The following is a 22,084-nucleotide window of genomic DNA, read 5'->3' on the forward strand; positions in this document are numbered from 1 at the left end:
TGTTTCTCCGTGTTCTCACGCGCTGTTCACTGTGAAGCTCTACACGGAATTCTGGGACTACACGAGCGTCTAATCTCTCGCGCAGCACTGTGGGAGTCACCTTTCAACCTTCATGACGCCGTGTCGTCATTGGCGTGCCTCCGTCTTGTTTTTCTTCGTTTTTTCGATTTTGACAACGTTTGGATCCTTTCAATTTCAATTGTACTCCGGCACTACAGTTCTTTCAAAAATAAGAAGAGGTATTTATATTTTCTACGCTTTCACTTATTTCTTGATACATTTTACAGCAACTTTCAGTTTTTCTTATCAGAATGTCAAATATTTCTGCTCCTCCTCATTTTTTACAATCTGCTGGTGAACCCAACATTGAGTGAGATTTATGGTTTCCAATGTTCTTGGCATATGTGGATGTCCTTGAAAAGGATGGATGTTCAGGTAAGCGCAAATTAGCTCTTTTAAGACATTGTTTGGGCGGTGCTGGCATCAAAGAATTCGACAATCTTCCTCCTATTGAAGGTGCAGGAGACATAGATATTTTTGAGAAAGCTACCAGACAGATGAAAACTCGTTTTGGTAGGAAAATAAATACTGTAATGGAGAGATTTAAGTTTTACTCCCGAATACAGAAACAAGATGAATCCATTGAGGACTATGTTTCTGCTCTACGCTCATTAGCTTGTTCATGTGCTTTCGAAACCATTTCATACGAACAGGTTCTCCGTGACCAGATCATGATGCGGACCAAAAGCAAAAAGATCCAAGAAAGACTTTGGCTAGGCACTGAATCTTCTCTCAGCGCAGTAATTAATATAGCAAAAGGTATTGAGCAGTCCGAACTATTTGTATCTGAAATTCGTGGTTCCACAACTACTCCAAAACCACAGACTACTGAACCTGAAGTTTCTTTAGTTAAAAACCAAACATCTTCTAACTCTAAGGGTGTTTTCAAGAAAGACTACGAAAGGAAATTTGTAGACAATAAGAACTTCTCTGATAATAGGATGTTTACTAAAAGAAATATTGCATGTTATAGATGTGGTAGTCCAAACCATCTTGGTAATTATAGAGGATGTCCTGCTTGGGATAGAATTTGCGTAAAATGTAAGAGGAAAGGTCATTTTGGAAATGTGTGTCGTTCTATCCAAAAAGTTAATTATATCTCTCAGGAAGAAGAAGAGGTTATCAACAGTTTTAACTGCATACTCTCTGTTGATGAGGTTGAACATAAACAATTCCCTTCGTGGCCCATTTTAATTGACAACATTTCTATTGACTTAATGATAGATTCATGTTCATGGTATACTATTATTGATCTGAAATTGTTTAATGACTTATGGAAAGACAGGGAATTGTTAAAATCCTACATTCAACCCGGAGGTTACACTGGGACAAGAATTAGCCTAGAGGGTTTCTTTTGGGCTACTATCCAAGTCAAAGATAGAGTCACCAAAGGGAAGGTATATGTGGCTACTAAGGGTGTGTCCATTCTGGGTTGGCCGCACCAACATGATTTAGGAATCAAACTTGATCCCAATTCCAATCCTCCTGTCTGTTTCACAGATTTGAATGTACTTTCTGTGGGTGAAATTGATTCTAGTAATTTACCTGAGAATGTCACTTTTGTAAACAATCTTAAGTTAAAATTTCCTGATGTGTTTACAGATTCTCTTGGGAAATTTACGAATTTTAAACACAAAATAATCCTAAATGATAACGCTGTCTCTGTCAGACATAAAGTCAGGAACGTTCCTTTAGCCTATAGAAGCAAACTCAGAGAAATTTTGGATGATCTTATTTTGAAAAGAATTATTGAACCTATTGAGTCTTCCCCGTGGGTTTCGCCCATGGTTTTATCACTTAAGAGCTCAGGGGATCTTCGTTTATGTGTTGATCTCCCCAGCTTGAATCAAGAAATATGGGTTGACAAACATCCCCTACCCAATATTCACGAATTGATTTCTTCTTTTTCTGGTGCCACTGTGTTTTGTACAATTGATTTGGCTAGCGCATACCACCAGGTGGAATTGCACGAAGACTCTAAGAAATTGACTGCATTCGTTACCCCGGAAGGTATGTTTCAGTATTTGAGAATGCCTTTCGGGCTAGCTAGTGCTGCCTCCGTTTTCCAACGTTTAATGAAGGAGTTGTTAAAGAATTGTAAAGGGGCAATAGCATTTCAAGATGATATATAAATTTTTGGCAAGGATTCTCAGGAACATGATTGTAATCTGCATTCAGTTTTAAGTAGCGTGCAAGAAAAAGGTCGCACTTTAAAATTTTCAAAATGTAAATTTAGGCAATCCCATGTTGAATATTTGGGCCATGAAATTTCTCGTGATGGCATCAAGCCCAAAATCAACCATGTTAAAAGTATTACCTCAGCTCCAGTTCCCACTTCCAAGGAGCAGTTATTGTCCTTCCTTGGTCTCACTGAGTTTTATGGCAAATTTGTACAGAATTATTCTACGATTGTTCATCCTTTACGTTCTTTACTCAAAAAACAAGTTAAATTTCTTTGGAGTAACAACCAACAAGTTTCTTTTGATGCCCTCAAAAGTAAAATTGTGGAAGCCCCTTTTCTAAAACCTTTTTCTGTTACTAAAGAGTGTATTGTATGCGTGGATGCCAGTAATGTTGGCCTTGGTGCCGTCCTGATGCAGAAAGACAAGTTCGGGGAGTATGTGGTTTCTTATGCTTCCACAACTTTGCGTGGAGCTGAGTTTAATTACTCTACCATAGAGAAGGAATTACTTTCTTGTACCTGGGCAGTCCAACATTTCCGCCAATTTCTTTGGGGCACAAAGTTTTCTTTGAGGACAGATCATAAACCTCTTGTTAGTATGTTGTCTGCAGGTGGGGGCAGGAATCTGACTGCTCGCTTAGCGAGACTTGCAGCCAAGTTGCAGGAGTATCGTTGTGAAGTTATGTCACGTTTTCCTGTTGGTGATGGTCCTGGTCTTGTGCAGTCTGATGAATGTGATGTCGCTTTTACTTTGTCTGATGTTAACATTATTTCGGGTGATGCTCATTCCAATTTAATTTCTGAAACCCTATGGGCACAAGCTATGCAATTGGATGATGTGATGTTAAAAGTCAGAGCCTTTTTGAGGGATGGTTGGCCTGAAGAAAGGAAATTGACTGGTGATTTGGCTTCTTTCTATAAAGTTAGGGATGAATTAATGGAAAACTTTGGCATGGTTTTTAGATCTGATAAAATTGTTCCTCCCAGAAATATCAGAGAGTCAATTTGCAACATCGCCCATGAAGGACATATGGGGATGTCCACTACTAAAAGAAGGATCAGAGAATTTTACTGGTGGCCCAGTATGGATGCTATGATTGACAGGTGGGTCAGGAATTGTACACCTTGTTCGTTAAGTGACAAAACTGTTAAGCCTGTTTCTTCTGGTGGCTTTACGCCCATTGAATTTGTTCAGAGTCCTTGGCGTAAATTAGGTGTTGACATTATTGGACCTTTTAATTATCAATCCGGCAAAGACATGTTTGCTGTTGTTTTAGTCGACTACTTTTCTAAGTGGCCCGAATTGAAAATTGTTGAGAAAGTTAATTCTGAAGTCATTATTGAATTTTTGAATGAAGTTTTCTGCCGTGAGGGTTTGCCTGAAGAAATTATATCGGATAATGGTCCTCAGTTTGTTAGTGCGGCTTTTACGTCTTTTCTTTCCAGCTGTGGAGTTACTCACAAGAGAGTTTCGAATCATTTTCCCCAGGCTAATGGTCAGGTTGAGCGTTTTAACAGGGTCATTAAGGAATCCTGTCAGTTAGCTTTACGTAGTGGTTTGAAATGGAGAGAAGCTTTGCAAGCTACTCTTTTTACTTATCTCATGTCCCCCAATTCCGTGACTGGTTTATCTCCTTTTGAGATGTTGCGTTGTAGGAAACCTGGCTCTAAGCTCATGCCCTATTGGTTGAAGACCAAGGAGAAAGATTACTTGGAATTGGATCTTAAAGGTGTTAGTGATCGTGTTTGCAATTACCAAGCTAAAATTTTGGAAAATTTTCCCCAGAGAACTAGCTCTTCTAAGTTACGTGTGGGTGACCTTGTGCGTGTAAAATTTGGTGGTCTTGTTCGCAAAGGTGTTTCTAGATGGTCTAGTCCCGTTGTTGTCACCGAAGTTTTTAGTAAAGCGGTGAGAGTTGAGGGTGGGAACATTTGGAATTTCCGTCGTATTTCCTTGTGCAAATCTAATTTTCCTTTGTCCTCATTTCAACAACCCAATTTGAAGCTTTCTGAACACCCTTGTGTTGTCAATAATGATTCTTGCTTTTCAGGTACTCATGAAGCATTTGATCATCTTTCCCATGAACAGGAAGGATCCTGTCATGATAATTCAACAAATGTTAGCACATTGCATAGCACTGTTCAGGAAAATGTTTCTAATGACAATTCTTCAAATTTTTCTCTTCATGACAATGTTTCTCCTCGTTTTTCTCCTGATTATTCTCAGTTTCCAAATGTCTCCCGCAGGAGTTCTCGTGTGAAGTTTTTTCCTCAGAAATTTAGGGATTTTGTTCGTTTTTATTTTTTTTTGTTGTTTTTATTAAAGGGGGGAGGTGTGTGGTATTCCATGTCTGTGACTTGTTTAGGGTTCTTAGAACCTGGGGTGTCATGGGTAGAACCTAGGGAGTGTGTTGGCGGTTGCTGTGAGGAGTAGAGGCCTTTATACACTGTTCCCTGCTGTGGATGTCAAGCTGTTCCTACCTACGAATAAACTAGTGAGAAACCTGCATCTGTGTGGACCCACCTTCTACACTAATCATTAAGATTTATTTATTTATTTATTTATGAGTTTGTATAGCGCTTGAATCACTCCGCCAGGAGTATCTCTGCGCTTTTCTTTTTAATTTTCTCCCATTTAAAAGCATTCAGAAACATAATTTTGTTCTCACACTCCAATATTGAGTTGGCAAGGACTTTTGTTTTAGAGTTAAATACATCAGTGCTTCAGTTCTTCCCCTCTATACACCAGCCTGGGTCATAAATTAGGCCGAGCAATGCTCATTAACAGGCCCTGCCATCTGCAGCCTGATGATACTAATGCAAAATTAACCCAGCCTCCCCTTAACTTTAAAAGGAAAATTTGACGCTGCTTATTTAAAAATGAAGTCAAGGCTGTGAGCTACTCTGAAGGTGTCTGGGAGCTACTGGTAGCTTGCTATCTACTGGTTGGAGCCACCTGTTCTATACACCAGCAGACTTATTGGGAGCCTCAAATTCGCCTGTATATACATAGGTGCAGTAATATCACTTTTTAAAATATCAAATATCTTAGGTTGCTAAATAATTCACCTTCACATCGAAGTCAGTGAAGGGAGGTGGACATTTTCCAGGCCCCCACTAACTGAATGGCTCACAGGAATGCAGGCTTAAGGGTCTTACAACACACCTGAGGGACACAACGCAGCCTAGAAGGACTCAGGTCATAAGGTCTTAATTCTACCATAGAAGAATATGTGTCAGTAGATACCAATGTCTTAAAAGGCCTGAGGAGCAACAAGTGCTATTATACCAACTGCACTTTCTTAGCTACATGAGATTTCTGCACATGTTTAGTAACCGATGAAGACCCAGAGATTGAGCACAAATCACAATCGTGGGGCTCTCAAAATTCACATTCTTGGACTAAGCATGATAAAGAAAGCATGCATTTGGTCTTGGATATGACAATTGTAAGTATCAGATGTCAGTCATATCAGGGAAGAGGCCGTTTTCCTGCTGAAGGAGATCATCCCCGGATGATAGTGCAAGCTATATTCGGTGTTGTCTTTCTTTGGATGAATGGAAATGCTACAGCTAATAGATCTTCTTGCAACTCCCCATAAAGATTGAAAAGAAACCGTGACAAGATGGAACCTGGGGAACCCACATCTCATATGCAAAAGTGGTGGCTTAGAGTCTTCAGTTTGTATAGACAGTGATGTGCCTAACCCACTCCAGTACTTTTATGCACACGTGTAAAGATAAAGTAGGTGGGAGTGCCCCATGGTCTGATGTGAAAAAAGTTAAGCAGGGACACCAATCATAAGAACACCTGATTAGGAATAATTGCAGGAGAAATTTCTTCCAACGATCCAAAGCTATTAATAACTCTTCTAGGTTGAATTTAAGATGTCATTTTTCTAGCTTTGCCTCATGAAACAGCATCAGAAGCAGATGTGCTGCCTCAAAGGCCAGGAGTTTAGAGACATTTCAACAAGTTGTAGCATGGTCAAATACAGCAAGTCACTTGTGCTATTTGAAAATTATCCCCATGAAGATGGAAGCATCACTACACTCAAACAATGGTGACAAAAGAGTGTGGTTGGAAATATAGAGTCTTTTCTGGGGAATGCTAGCATGAAATATCAGAAACATCTTGATGTATGGCTTGAAATACAGGTTGACCCAGGTTTGTAGGTGTTAAAGTGTCTAGGATAAGTAATTTGACAAGGTGTCGGTCAATGTCATTAAACATGTTGTTACTGAAATACTATGTGACGGTCATGATGATCAATGTGGAGGCACTTGGCCATGGAGAGGTTAACATAGAAAGTACAAACTCAGTACGTGATGGCATGAAGAAAATAAACCCTTTATTTTTAGTTTGCGAAGCAAAATGGCAGTACGACAGAATCGGGGTATTTATTGGAGAAAGCGCTAACCAACATTACCATACCCAGTCTTATGAGCTGGCTGAAAGAGTAAACTCTACCCTTGAGTAAATACTACCAGTATTTAGCACAGCAGAGTGTATGTTGGGCGAACTAACCCCCTATTCAATGAGTGCAGGGGCAATGTAAGTCCAACACTGATTCTTTTCAGTACTATGTGAGATTAAATTGTTTTGACCTATACATCTCCCCAACATGATATGTCTAAAAGAAGTATCCCAACAAGTGAAATTGGGTATTCCTCCAATGGTATCCTGTTTTTGTATATGGATTCTGTCAAAGTGCTGTAGGCAAAACTGTATTAGAGTAGAAAGAGCATTATGGCTTGATTAGGAATGTGACCTCCGTACGTTTGTCTTTATTAGGAATAAGAATACAAAAAAACTATCATGGAAGTTCCTGCAGTGTTTTATGAAATATCTGTGAATACAACACCCATTCTCATGATATGTTTCATAAATGTCAGAGACCACACAGCAATTGTCTAGGTATTTGAATAGATGATAGGGACCTGTTTAAGGAAGTTCATATTTCCACCATCATTTTGAAGAGATTCATGAACTGAAGGTTCATTAAGTGTAGTGCATACATCATTTCAGGCAAAACAAATATGGTCTATCCACCTATGGCCAAATATGTAGTATATGAAACTGAAAAAGTGTAATGGGAAGGAGAGGTAAAGCTTGTATCAAAATAGTTGCCGTGCACCCCAGTGAGCTAGTTGCAGTGAAAGAGTGGTAACGTACAAGTTAGTATGGCGTTAGACTCTTACCATCACAGGGAAGTGGCAGTGGAGTGATCATGAAGTGATAGTTTCATTCCCCAGAATTCTAGGACACTACAGCTATTAACAAAATTAGATTCTAAAGTGGAGTCTAAATTTAAATTATGGTTGAATACAGTTGAAACATAAGCAGTAATTCATATTGTGGTGAGAAAGAATAAACCTAATAAAACCAAAATAAAATACAAATGTTTTAAGCAAAACCCATTTCACAGTCAGGAAAATAGATTGATCACAGAAAATCTTTAACAGGGAACAAAATGAGTGTACAAGGTCAACTGACTCGATACTTATGCCCATGACCAGTGACCGTCCTGACCTGGTCAGAACCGGTCGGTCCACTCGCAGCTCGTCCCTCCTGCATTATTTCCACTTGTGCCAGCTATCTGTGCCAGCGACCTGCATTCTGTGCCTGGTATTGTGCTATCTGTGCCAGCGACCTGTATTCTGCCTGGTATCGTTGCCTGCATTGTTTTTATTTGTGCCAGCTATTTATGCCCGCGACCTCCTTTGTGCCAGTGATCTCGCCCAGCATTATTTTGCCATTTTTGTTGTGCCCTTAGCCCGTCCCTGCCGCTGATCCCCCGCGGCCCCACCCCCGCTCCCTCCAGCTCCTACTGACCCTCCACACTCGCCACCCCGCTCCCGCCTCCCAGCTGCTCCTCCCTCCCACAAACAAACTTTAGGCTGCTCACGCGAGACAAGGAGTTGTGACCGTCCTGACCTGGTCAGAACCGGTCGCTCCACTCGCAGCTCGTCCCTCCTGCATTATTTCCACTTGTGCCAGCTATCTGTGCCAGCGACCTGCATTCTGTGCCTGGTATCGTGCTATCTGTGCCAGCGACCTGCATTCTGTGCCTGGTATCGTGCTATCTGTGCCAGCGACCTGCATTCTGTGCCTGGTATCGTGCTATCTGTGCCAGCGACCTGTATTCTGCCTGGTATCGTTGCCTGCATTGTTTTTATTTGTGCCAGCTATTTATGCCCGCGACCTCCTTTGTGCCAGTGATCTCGCCCAGCATTGTTTTGCCATTTTTGTTGTGCCCTTAGCCCGCCCCTGCCGCTGCTCCCCCGCGGCCCCACCCCCGCTCCCTCCAGCTCCTACTGACCCTCCACACTCGCCACCCCGCTCCCGCCTCCCAGCTGCTCCTCCCTCCCACAAACAAACTTTAGGCTGCTCACGCGAGACAAGGAGTTGTGACCGTCCTGACCTGGCCAGAACCGGTCGCTCCACTCGCAGCTCGTCCCTCCTGCATTATTTCCACTTGTGCCAGCTATCTGTGCCAGCGATCTGCATTCTGTGCCTGGTATCGTGCTATCTGTGCCAGCGATCTGCATTCTGTGCCTGGTATCGTGCTATCTGTGCCAGCGACCTGCATTCTGTGCCTGGTATCGTGCTATCTGTGCCAGCGACCTGTATTCTGCCTGGTATCGTTGCCTGCATTGTTTTTATTTGTGCCAGCTATTTATGCCCGCGACCTCCTTTGTGCCAGCGATCTCGCCCAGCATTGTTTTGCCATTTTTGTTGTGCCCTTAGCCCGCCCCTGCCGCTGCTCCCCCGCGGCCCCACCCCGCTCCCTCCAGCTCCCACTGACCCTCCACACTCGCCACCCCGCTCCCGCCTCCCAGCTGCTCCTCCCTCCCACAAACAAACTTTAGGCTGCTCACGCGAGACAAGTTGTGACCGTCCTGACCTGGTCAGAACCGGTCGCTCCACTCGCAGCTCATCCCTCCTGCATTATTTCCACTTGTGCCAGCTATCTGTGCCAGCGACCTGCATTCTGTGCCTGGTATCGTGCTATCTGTGCCAGCGACCTGCATTCTGTGCCTGGTATCGTTCTATCTGTGCCAGCGACCTGTATTCTGCCTGGTATCGTTGCCTGCATTGTTTTTATTTGTGCCAGCTATTTATGCCCGCGACCTCCTTTGTGCCAGTGATCTCGCCCAGCATTGTTTTGCCATTTTTGTTGTGCCCTTAGCCCGTCCCTGCCGCTGCTCCCCCGTAGCCCCACCCCGCTCCCTCCAGCTCCTACTGACCCTCCACACTCGCCACCCCGCTCCCGCCTCCCAGCTGCTCCTCCCTCGCTCCGCCCCCTCCTCTATCCACTTATGTCTGAGTGGCTCACGCACAGCGGGCGTGCCCTAAGCGCACCGAAGGCGCGCCAAAGGTAAGCCCATCTGCGCCCGTCCGCGCCTGGCCCGCGCCCAGCGCCAGACCCCCTGGCCCCCTCAAAATCCACTCCACCCGCCTAACGTACGACGCCGCAACCCTCTCTGCACTAAACACAGGCCGTCTCCCCGACTGCCACCAAGCCGCCCCAGGACGTGCCCATGGACCCTTCACCTGTCAATCCTGCAAGTTCTGCTGCATCAGGACCCACACTACATCCACAAACGCCAAACAGAGCTCCGACAATAACCACCTGAAGTGCATCCTGCTCAACACCCGCTCGGTCCACAGACACGCCATTGAACTATGGAACCTACTAGACACCACAACGCCGGACGTCGCCTTTCTTACAGAAACCTGGATGAACGCCTCATCAGCGCCCGACATCACCATAGCCATTCCGGACGGTTACAAAATCATCCGAAAGGACCGCATGAACCAAACAGGAGGAGGCATCGCCATCGTCCACAAGAACTCCATCCGCATCACGACCAGCTCCGACGACACCCTCACAGCCGCCGAACACCTTCACTTCCAGATACACACCGACCCCAAGACCAAACTTAGAGGCACCCTCATCTACAGACCACCAGGACCCCGCACACAATTCAGCGAAGACATCACTGACTTTATCAGCCCACACGCCCTCCCCTCCGAGGACTACATTCTCCTAGGAGACCTCAACTTCCACCTGGAAAAGAACAACGACAGCAACACCACCACCCTTCTGGACAACCTCGCCAATCTCGGACTCAAACAACTGGTAAACACCCCCACCCACTGCGCCGGACACACGCTCGACCCAATCTTCTCCTCCAGCAAGCACATCTCCTTCAATCACGCCACAGGACTCCACTGGACGGACCACAGCTGCGTCCATTTCAACTTCAGAAAGACCACGACCCACCACCACCCACAACAAGTCCCCCGCAGAAACTGGAACAAAATCACCACCGACCAGCTCACCACATCGCTAAACCAAAACCCTCCCGCCAAATCTTCGGACCCAAATCAAGCAGCCATCAATCTCGCACAATGGATCACCCAATGCGCTGACGAATTAGCGCCCTTGAAAAACCATCACAACAAGCCAATTAGCAAAAAAGCCTCCTGGTTCAATGACGACCTCAAGAACTCCAAAAAGAACTGCCGCACCCTCGAGAAAGCCTGGCGAAAAAACCCAACCACAGACAAGATGACCGCCCTCAAGGACGCCACCCACAAACACCACCAGCTGATCCGATCCACCAAGAAATCAGCATTCAAGGATCGACTCGACAACAACACCCACAACAGCAAGGAACTCTTCAGCATCGTCAAAGAGCTTACCAATTCCAGCGCCGGCACCAACGACATCACTCCCTCTCAAGACCTCTGCGACTCTCTAGCCTCGTTCTTCCACAGCAAAATCGCTGACATACATAACAGCTTTGGCAACCAGTCCACCCCCCTCACCACCGATCTGAAGTCCCCCACCACCACCCTCTGCACCTGGAACCCGATCAGCACCGAAGACACTATCCGCTTGATGAACTCTATTCACTCCGGATCACCAACTGACCCATGCCCCCACCACATCTTCAACAAGGCCGACTCCATCGTCGCACCCTATCTCCGTGATATCATCAACTATTGGAAACCATCAGGACAAACGGAGCAAGTCGCACTACAGAGTGCAGCGCGCTCACAGGAGCTCGCACAAGGAATTTTAAAACCGCTGATTATTTTTTTATTTGTTGTGTATTGTTGCCGCTTTTAGGCTCTTAATTAATAATCCACTTACTTGCACCATAATCGTGAGTTCACCGCGTTTGGAGCGGGTCCTTCTCCCGACAGGCAGCACTGCGGTGGCCATCTTGGGTTGGGGGGGGTGGCTCAGAGAAGCTGCGCACGGTCTAGTCGTCGCAAGGACGCTAGACCGGTATTTAAAACGGGCCATGCTGACGCGCAGCGGGCACGCGCTGCGGGCTCGCCGGAGCATCGCCGGAGTCACGCCAGAGTCCAGCCCGTCTGCGCACAGACGGGCGCAGGGGCTGGGACGGCTGGTTATCGTCGCATTTACTCCCCAGAAATGCTTAAATCTTTGAATAGAGGCGAGCCCATGGTGGACCAGACAGTCCTGCTGTCGCTTAAAAAGTACAGTATCTTTCGGAATGTTGGGGTCACACCTGCCTTGATTAAACGTTTCACGTTAAAAATAGCGAGCCTTAATACCCGCTCGTTGCACTGCCATCATCTGGAGGTATATAATATGCTTCAGGATAGTGACATCGATGTCCTGACTCTTTCAGAGACCTGGACAGATGAGAACTCGTTACCGGATATCATCGCCGCTGTACCAAGCGGATACGATATATTGTGGCATAACCGCCCAGGGGGCTCACGGAGGGGTGGGGTAGCTATTTTGTATAGGAAGACCATGACAGTTGAAAAAATACTAACTGAGACGATTGACCTAGCCGATCTCCTTGGGGTAAAGGTCACAGTAAACAATGTGTGTTGGGTGATCCTGTCTGTTTATCGTCCGCCGAAGGCAACCCCTACCTTCTTTGACCTATTTTGTCCCATTATATCTGACCTTAGGTCAAGATATACAAAAATCTTGGTTACAGGAGATTTTAATTTACATTGAGATAAGCCCACCTGGGACTCACCCATGCGCCAGTTAAACACATTAATGTCCGCATTGGACTTTACACAGATTGTGGATACCCCAACGCATGTAAAAGGTCATACTCTTGACCTTATGTGGACCACCGATGCCACTCTAACATTTAGCGAGGCAGCGCCCTGTGTCTGGTCGGATCACTGTTTGGTCTCGTGTGAGGTCCCCCTTAGCAATGGGGCTGTCCATAACTCACATGGCTTCAGGAAAACCCGGAAATGGATTGAAGTCAATCTGAGAGCCCTGACTGAGGCACATCTGGAACCTCCCCAGGTTTTAGAGCCAGATGGTGATTTGGACCGAGACTACTCTGATCTAACAAGATGTTTGACTCGGGCCATCGATCAGATAGCGCCAGTGAAAACACAGCAAATTAAGGGCTCAGGGAAAGCTCCCTGGTTTACTCCGCTCCTAAGGGAAACCAAAACAAAGCTAAGGAGATTAGAAAGGCTGTGGAGGAAATCCAAGCAGGATACTGATAGGGATACCTATAAGACCTCTCTCCACCAATACAAAAAACTTATGATTCAAGCTAAAGCGGACTATCTTGAGTCGCGCCTAAGTAAGGCCACTAATATCCAGAAAGAAACCTTTAAAATCTTGGCTGAGCTGAGTAAGAACCCTGATAATGTTAAGCCCCCTTTTGACTGTAATACCTTCCAGACCTATTTCCTGGAGAAGGTGAAGATCATTGTCCAGGAGATAGAGAATGTGGCGGCAACAGGGACTGCAATTGCCTTAATATTTAATAAGGCGAGTGATTGTTCTCTTAAAGTGTTCCCACAGATGGATACACTAATCTTGGAACAGCTGATGTGTAAAATTAAATCTGGCTCCCCAGCTGATCCATGTCCACCTGAGATCTTTCGCATTGCGCGTCCCTTATTAGAGGAATATATCATCTCTCTCCTCAATAGATCGCTGGACATGGGATACCTGCCGAGTGAACTTAAGGAGGCGCGGGTAAGACCCTTATTGAAAAAGCTGGGGTCGGATCCCGCTGTGTTGAAGAATTACAGACCCATCTCCCAGCTGCCCTTTCTCTCAAAAATTCTTGAGCAACACGTTCTTCAGTCCCTGTCCTGCTATCTGGAATCTCACCATCTACTCCATGATAGACAGGCAGGTTTTCGAGCACATCACAGCACCGAGTTGGTGATGCTCTCAGTGCTGGACGAACTAAGAGGTAGGGCTGACTGTAAGAAAGCGAGCGCCCTGATTTTATTAGATCTATCAGCGGCGTTCGATACTGTCAGCCACACCCTGCTCTTGGACAGATTGAAGAGCTTTGGGATTAAGGGTTCGGCGTTGCAGTGGTTGGAATCCTTCCTTACAGGTAGGACCCAAAGGATACAACTGGGGGACGAAATATCTGAGGTAGGGGTTTTAGAGTGTGGAGTACCGCAGGGGTCGGCCCTGTCCCCACTTCTATTTAACCTATACCTGCAACCACTGATCGCTGCGCTGGCTGCGATGGACTGTAAAGTCTTCAACTATGCGGACGATACGCAGTTGCTGCTAAGTATAAATGACACCACGGCTGCACAACTCCAATCCCAGAACATCTTGAGGTTCACGGTACGATGGATGACTGATAACCTTTTAAAAGTCAATCCTGACAAAACTGAGATCCTGGTTATACCATCCACCCTCTCACCTTGGAGTGACCTCTACTGGCCCATGGAGTTGGGCCCGGCCCCAAAACCAAGCCTGGTTGTAAAAAGCTTGGGGATTCGGCTGGATGCTGACCTATCGATGGCGCCTCAGATCGCGTCGGTGGTAGGCAGCTGTACTAATATCATCCGGCAACTGCGGAAGTTATCCCCTATCCTTTCAGAGCCCATGATGCGTTCAATAGTAACTGCCACTATCATTTCCAGAATCGATTATGGGAATGCCCTCTATCTTGGCCTACCGAAAACCCTTACTAATAGGCTTCAGGTTCTGATGAATGATGCTGCCCGACTGATCTTTAGACTCCCTAGGAGGTCTAGAGCCACTCCTCTACTACAAAACCTACATTGGCTTCCAATTAAAGAGAGAGTGGAATTCAAGAGTCTGTGTACAGCCCATAAGGCCATCTATGGTAAGGCTCCGGCCTATATCAAGGAGCGTCTACAACTGTACTGCCCGACTAGATCACTTCGGTCCTCGGACTTGCAGTTGTTGACCTGCTCTCGGTACAGGCTAGTGACGAAGGGAGGCAGAGCCTTCTCGGTATTGGTTCCCCAGCTGTGGAACAATTTGCCTGGAGGGCTACGTGAGGAAGGAAACCTCTTAAAATTTCGAAAGAGTCTGAAAACGCTACTGTTCAGGAGAAGCCTGAGCATGGCTTAATCCAATGCGATCTTTTGTTCTGACCCTGTTATGTTATTGTCCTGTACCATCTTTCCGGGCGCTTAGAGACCTGCAGGTGATTAGGCGCGGTATAAAATTAAAATAACAATAACAATAACAATAACAACTGCTCCCTCAACACCGCTACCTTCCCGGAAAGCTGGAAACATGCCGAACTCAGTGCCCTCCTGAAGAAACCTACAGCAGACCCCACGGAACTTAAGAACTACCGCCCCATCTCGCTTCTCCCTTTCCCCGCCAAAGTCATAGAGAAGACCGTCAACAATCAGCTCGCCGCCTTCCTCGAGTCTAACGGCTCCCTCGACCCCACACAGTCCGGCTTCCGAGCCAAACACAGCACCGAGACCGCCCTCATCGCAGCCACAGACGACATCCGAACACTACTCGACAAAGGGGAAACAGCTGCCCTCATCCTCCTGGACCTCTCCGCAGCGTTTGACATGGTCTGCCACCGCACCCTTGTACAACGCCTCAGCAACGTTGGGATACAAGGAAAAGCACTGGATTGGATCATCTCGTTCCTCGCCGGAAGAACCCAGAGAGTCCGCCTCCCCCTTTCAGATCAGAGGCCACCGAAGTCATCTGCGGCGTACCACAAGGATCATCGCTCAGCCCCACCCTCTTCAACGTCTACATGAGCCCCCTCGCATCCATCGCACGCCAGCACAACCTCAACATCATCTCCTACGCTGACGACACACAGCTGATCCTCTCCCTCACCAAAGACCCAAACACCGCCAAAACCAACCTACACGAAGGGATGAAATTCATAGCCGAGTGGATGAAGAACAGCCACTTAAAACTGAATTCAGACAAGACAGAAGTCCTCATCCTAGGATCATCCCCCTCTGCATGGGGCGACTCATGGTGGCCACCGGCCCTGGGCAGCGCACCCAAACCAACGGACCATGCCCGCAACCTGGGAGTCATTCTAGACTCCTCCCTCTCGATGACCAGACAAGTCAACGCCATCTCATCATCATGCTTCAACATCTTACGTATGCTCAGAAAGATCTTCCGATGGATCCCCACCGAAACAAGAAAGACGGTCACCCAAGCACTTGTCACAAGCCGACTAGACTACGAAAACACCCTCTACGCCGGAACCACAGCCAAATTACAGAAAAAACTCCAACGCATTCAGAACGCCTCCGCCCGACTCATCCTAGACATACCCCGCCACAATCACATATCCGATCACCTGAGAGACCTTCACTGGCTCCCCGTCAACAAGAGAATAACGTTCCGTCTCCTTACCCACGCACACAAATCCCTCTACAACCTAGGACCCAAATACCTCAACACGCGCATAACCTTTTACACCCCCACCCGCCAACTACGATCGTCCAATCAAGTCCTCGCCACAATTCCACGCATCCGAAGAGCCACCATGGGAGGAAGATCATTCTCCTACTTAGCGGCCAAAACCTGGAATTCTCTCCCCGCTCACCTTTGCATCACACAGAACCACCTCTCCTTCAGAAAACAACTAACTAACCCCCCCACCACAAGCGCCTTGAGACCCTCTGGGTGAGTAGTACGCTATACAAATTTTTTGACTTTGACTTTATCTTAGAAGCCAAAACCTTTCATTGAGTTAGCTGGACCATCACTGAGGTTAGAAGTTGATCGCACATCATGAGAACCAAAATCAATTATACTGGTTCTGGGTGTTTGGGTGTTTCTTTTTCTCGAGTGCAACTAATTGTGAATGCACATTGATTACTTTGTACATTGATATATGCAATAACTTTGGCATATTGTATGCCTGTTTTCAAATGAATAAAAATTGATTTTTATAAAAAATAGAAGGTTTCTTCTGTCCTGGATTGGTCTCAACCACTACATATGTAGTGTACAAAAGCCATGAATGCTACAAAGGACATTTCTGTTTTGTTACAAATCATATAGATAAATAAATAGAGCCTCAGTATTTCTCTAAAATTTTGGAATCTTCCTTTCAGGTGACCCAGATAAAGACAATTAAGCAGGATGATGAACTTGTGGAGATTCAGTCAGACACTGGAACCTGGTACCGGCGCTGGATGGTCAGAATCCTGAACCTCTCTCAACAGGTAGTTAATGAAGATATACGTCACTGAGCTAGCGCAATCTACTGTTGTAACAACGCTTAGACCTCAGTGGTGAAGCCTCTGCTGATGAGATCTTTGGCCGTCCAGAACAGATGATGTTTCATAACCCTTACTAGCTCACTTGACCCTGTATGGTTGTCTGTAAAGTCCATATGTGTGTTTTGGTCACAGCCAGTTTAAAAAGTGGTAGAAACATGCCTTATGTTGAGATAAAAGTATGTTCTCTCCATCCAGGATATTACAGATACCAACAGCTACTCAAGAAAGCTCTTCAGAATCCTAATAGTAATACAAACAGTGATGATGATGGTGGTAATATCAATAATAAAAGAACAATAATAATACTATATACTTTTTCGACAGTTTTGCCCCTACTCTACACCTCCTTGCACCATCTGACACCTCTTTTACTATACTGATCCCCCCAAACAAACCTTTCTAAACTCTTCCCCTCCACATCCTTTGTACTCATCTCAAGCCTCCCACTACCGCTATGACCTCTAAACAAAACAAAAAAGTCTAAATCCTTCACACTTCTATCCCTCCACTATCCTTTTCAATCAAAATAATAGACTAGCATGTCCACTTCTCAAATTTCATATTTCACTATACTAATTCACCACTAATCCTTTATGGGTTCCAGAGTAGTGAGGTAGTTGCCGAAAAAGCTCTTCAAATCCTCATTAAGTGTTGCAAGCACTATATAAGTGAAATCCTTTTTTCCCTCTTCTATCCCTCCACTATCCTTCTCAATCCAAATAACTGACTTATATCCACCACTCAAATTACTTTCATATTTCACTGTACTAATTCACCATTAATCCTTTATGGGTTCCGGAATAGAGTGCTACTCGCCGAAAAAGCGCTTCAACACCCCTTCAGCAGTAACAATCGCTATATATATAAGCCTCTTCGAGAGGTGAAACTCGTCATGACAGATTGCTGGCTGAATTTTGCACGAATAAAGCACTGAAGAAATGAGCACTTACTGGTGGTTTCCCTCTGACGTTATTTTGGTCTCCGTTGGAAAACAGGGGGCATGACGAATGGCGTTTTCTACATATATATATATATATATATATATATATATGCAAACCTCTGTCCCTCTTCTATCCCTCTGCTACCCTTCTCAATCCAAATAACTGACTAACATATCGACCACTCAAATTACTTTCGTATTTCATTATACTAATTCAACACTAATGCTTTAATGGGTTCAGGCCAAAAAATCACTTCAACACCCCATTAGGGGTAACACGCGCTATATAAATGCAAACCTTTTTTCCCTCTTCTATCCCTCTGCTATCGTTTTCAATCCAAATAACTGACTAATATCCACCATTCAAATTACTTTCATATTTCACTATACTAATTCAGCACCAATCCTTTGTGGGTTCCGGAGTAGCATGCTACTCACCGAAAAAAGCGCTTCAACTCCCCATCAGTGGTTTCAAGCGCTATATGAATGTGAACCTTTTTCCCTCTTCTATCCCTCCGCTATCCTTCTGAATCCAAATAACTGACTAACCTATCTACCACTCAAATTACTTTCATATTTCACTATACTAATTCAACACTAATTCTTTTTGGGTTACGGAGCGGCGTGCTACTCGCTGAAAAAGCGCTCTGAGGCATCGTCAGGGGTAGTAAGCGCTATATAAATGCAATTACTTCAAGCCACACTTCTGATATTTGCAGGTGCATATAGCAGGTTACTTGCTAGCATTCAGCAGTCACATGGCAGACTCCAGTATGTCATAAAGCACTCTCGCTTTCGGGCATTTCACAATACGATAAATGCCTTAGGCAAAAATCATGATGTTGATTCCACGTAGGCTCTGTAGTTTATCAGAAAGCAGAGCTTCCTTGCTGCTTCCCATGCGCTCTCCTCATCTCCGAAATGGAAGTGGCAAGGATCTGAAGAGTCCTGTACGCAACATGCAATAAATAAATAAAATCCATAATAACTTCTTCCCGGCTTTGCCATTACCAGCAGATGAGTGGCTACAGTGTGCCTGACTTCACATACCCATATTCCCTAACTCATCCCTGGGCTCTTCAACACTTCACTTGAAAAAGGGATGGAGCCTTAGAGGTTTGAGATTGCCACAACCTGCACCATCCTGAAGAAACCAGCTGCTGACCCTGGAGACCTGTGAAACTATAGACCTAAAGTCATCAGCTACTGTGCAGTTCTTCTCCCAACTGCAGAGAAATATACTGGTCACTGATTACAAGCATAGACCCCCCCTGAGCTGCAGCACAAGTGCTGCTACCATGACCATCTAATAAGACCCTTTCACCACCAGCGGCTTGTAGCTATTTCACTGATGTAGTCAACACATTGGACAGTGTCATTCCCCTCCGTCTCCTCCACATATCAACAGACATAAGGTGACTGTCTCAGATCTTTCTGTTCCTCTATATACACAGGTCAACCTCTCTTTAGTGTTAGCATTTATTTCCAGCAGCAACGTTTGGGTATCACACAGATTGGCTCTGTCACTGCTTGGATTTAGCACATACACAAAAGCTCTCAGCATCGTAGAATACCTATTCAGATACCAAACTGCAATACTCAAAGCCACCCCTTACTATGGAAGGTATTGATGGTAGCCACCAACTCATGTTTTCTAGGGCACATCCTAAGAAGACATAGTTAAATCAGATTAGCCACTCTAGGAGGATATGATAAGGAAATCCTTATAGGCGTGAAGCCCACTCAGACCTATTGTGATAAAGATGTGATAGGATCACACTTTCCCTCATTTGAGAAAATACATATAGCCTTACTTGGCATGAGGGGTACCATGCAAATTGAGGTAGGAGTTGCAGGAGTAGGATTTCGCAGGAATCCTTTAGGTTATTCTGCTGCCAGGATTTAGGCCACCCTATTCCTGGGTTGTGCTACCCTACAGGCTCACCCACTAGCTAGGTACAACGTGGATCGTCTTACGGGAGGGGCAATACAGGCCTGTAGGCCGCAGCAAGGCAATGTTAATTTTCTACTAAGGAACAACTGTGAATTAGGCACACATATGCCCTCAAGTTCGAACAGCTAGATTTTCACCTGGCAGAAAGTTAGCACAGAGGGCAGCACCATGCCACCTGCCATGCTGTTAGAATACTTTTCCGGCCCTGTACCATGTTGTGCCTCTATTCCCAGGCCAGGATCTGAGTATCACATTGGGCCTGAGCAGATACCTTGGTAAAGGCAGTCACTCAGGGAGTCACTCACTTTGCTCTTCCTTTCCATAAATAGGATTAGGATGCTACTCAATAAAACTTTATTTGGTCAATATAGAAGATATAAGCATAAAATCATACATTTCACATCGATACAAACTAAAAGCACAATTTCATCGGGGAGGATAAATACAAATGTAAAAATGTTATTACCAAATGCAAAGTAAAAACTTAACAGAGTGTGCATCCCCTAAGGGCATTATCTTAGACAGGTTCAACAATTTCGAACTTTTACAGTAAAATTCCACTTTTTTATAAGTACAAAATTACCCTGTGTGATGAGATTGGTAGAGGATCCCTCTAGTCCTTAAATAGTTTTTTCCTCAATCTGAGGGCATCTGAAAGGAATCTTGCAACCCCAAAACAAAATATAGGGGAGGCTAAGGTTTGTAAAAACAACAATACAGGCCTTACTTGTACAAGTTGGTTGTTTCTTACCAGCGGAATTATATATGTATGCATCAGAGCAGAATAACAATCAAAGAAAAATATAAAATGCAGAATGTCCTGTTCTGGAAAACTTTCACAAGCGCAAGGTTTCAGGGCTCCTGGCTTTTTAAATCCTGTTGGGCCAGTTAAGAACCACTGTATGGAGTTACATCTAAATCTGGTCAAATAAAAAGATGGCGAGTATTATTGACAAATGACAAGTAGGGTTACCCCCTCAAACCTGCAGTCAACAGAGCATGTTGAGGCACTGTGGGTTTTATAAGTTCCCTGTCTTCCCTTTCCTCAAGCTGCCTGGCCAAAACATGCCTTTAATAGCCTGCACATCACTTGGGTGTAAAGTTTTTGGGTTGGCCAACAAATCCGAGCAGCCTAGCCTGATCATCTGCTCCAGAACATATCCTAACCACGGGATACGCAGGGCTCCTTCAAGGCCATTACAGTCCTTTAATAAACCTTCTGATCGCTATGCCAAATTTTTAGATAACAAAAAAGAAAGTATGTTTTTGGACCGTTTTCTTCTGACATGAACTAGCTCCTGACAGTACTACTAACTTCCTCTAATTGCTTTCTGGCGCAATATGTTGGTTAAATTATGTCCTTTACTGTGGATTTATCAGCCCCAGTGATGCTTACATAGCCTTTTTAGCAGAAAAAAACAATAATCCATGCACAATATATTTCCTGAACAATAAAGGTCCTGATATGGATCTTAGCGGACATGTTACTCTGTCACAACGGTGATGGCTATCCCATTCGTCGAAATATAAAACCTATTGTATCGTAGGGAATTTTGATTTTGGCGGACGGGATATCCGTCAATGTTGTGATGAAGTAACCAGTTCACCAAGATCTAAATCAGGCCCAAAGTCTTTTAAGACTCTCTTTGTGCTGGTATTGGTGTCTTCACTTGCCCACAACTTCTTTTCCTCCATCATTGGTCACCACACTCTCCTGACTGAAACCAAAATGCTGCAACCTTGTCTCGTATTATCTGAACATGCAGCATTGTGAGACATATCTATTTCTTTTCCAGGTCTGGGCCAACTTCCATCAATGTTTTGCACCAGAATATCGTCGGATCACCCTCATGATGATGGCGGTGTGGTTCACCATGTCCTTCAGGTGAGTGTTAGGCAGATGTGAGTCCAGACGTTGTTCTGAATTACAGTGGTGTTTTGCTCCAACGTATCTCCAAATCACCCTTATGATGATGGCTTTGAGTTTCACCATGTCCTTCAGGTGGGTGGTATGAGTCCAGACACAGTTCTGAACTACAGTGGTGTTTTTCTCCAGGGTATTGCCGGATCGCGCTCATGATGATGGTGGTGTGGTTCACTGTGTCATTCAGATGGGTGGTAAGGTGATATGAGTTCAGATGTTGTTCTGAATTACGGTGGTGTTTTGATCTAGGGTATTGTCGGTTCACCCTCATGACAATGGTGGTGTGGTTCACCATGTTTTTCAGGAGGGTGGTAGGCCGGTGTTAGTCCAGATGTAGTTCAGAATTACACAGGTGGTGTGCTCCAGAGTATCATTGAGTCACCCTTATGATGATGGAGGGGTGGTTCACCATGTTCTTCAGGCGGGCGGTTGCTGGAGCGAGTCCAGATGTTGTTCTGAAATACAATGTCACAACAATGGGAAGT

General features: G+C 45.1%; 1 protein-coding gene across 3 annotated transcripts in view; it reads left to right on the top strand.

Moving 5' to 3' along the window:
- The window catches only part of SV2A (synaptic vesicle glycoprotein 2A), a 349,950-nt gene that overhangs the window by 294,927 nt on the left and 32,939 nt on the right, over positions 1-22,084 (top strand). For all 3 annotated transcript variants that reach the window (XM_078670410.1, XM_078670409.1, XM_078670408.1), the window contains exons 7-8: positions 16,614-16,724; positions 21,472-21,560. In XM_078670410.1, coding sequence (XP_078526536.1) covers positions 16,614-16,724; positions 21,472-21,560 — 200 coding nt within the window. The remainder of the gene's footprint in view (positions 1-16,613; positions 16,725-21,471; positions 21,561-22,084) is intronic.

This window comes from Lissotriton helveticus, chromosome 12 (assembly GCF_964261635.1).
Source record: "Lissotriton helveticus chromosome 12, aLisHel1.1, whole genome shotgun sequence".
In the NCBI taxonomy this organism is placed as follows: domain Eukaryota; kingdom Metazoa; phylum Chordata; class Amphibia; order Caudata; family Salamandridae; genus Lissotriton; species Lissotriton helveticus.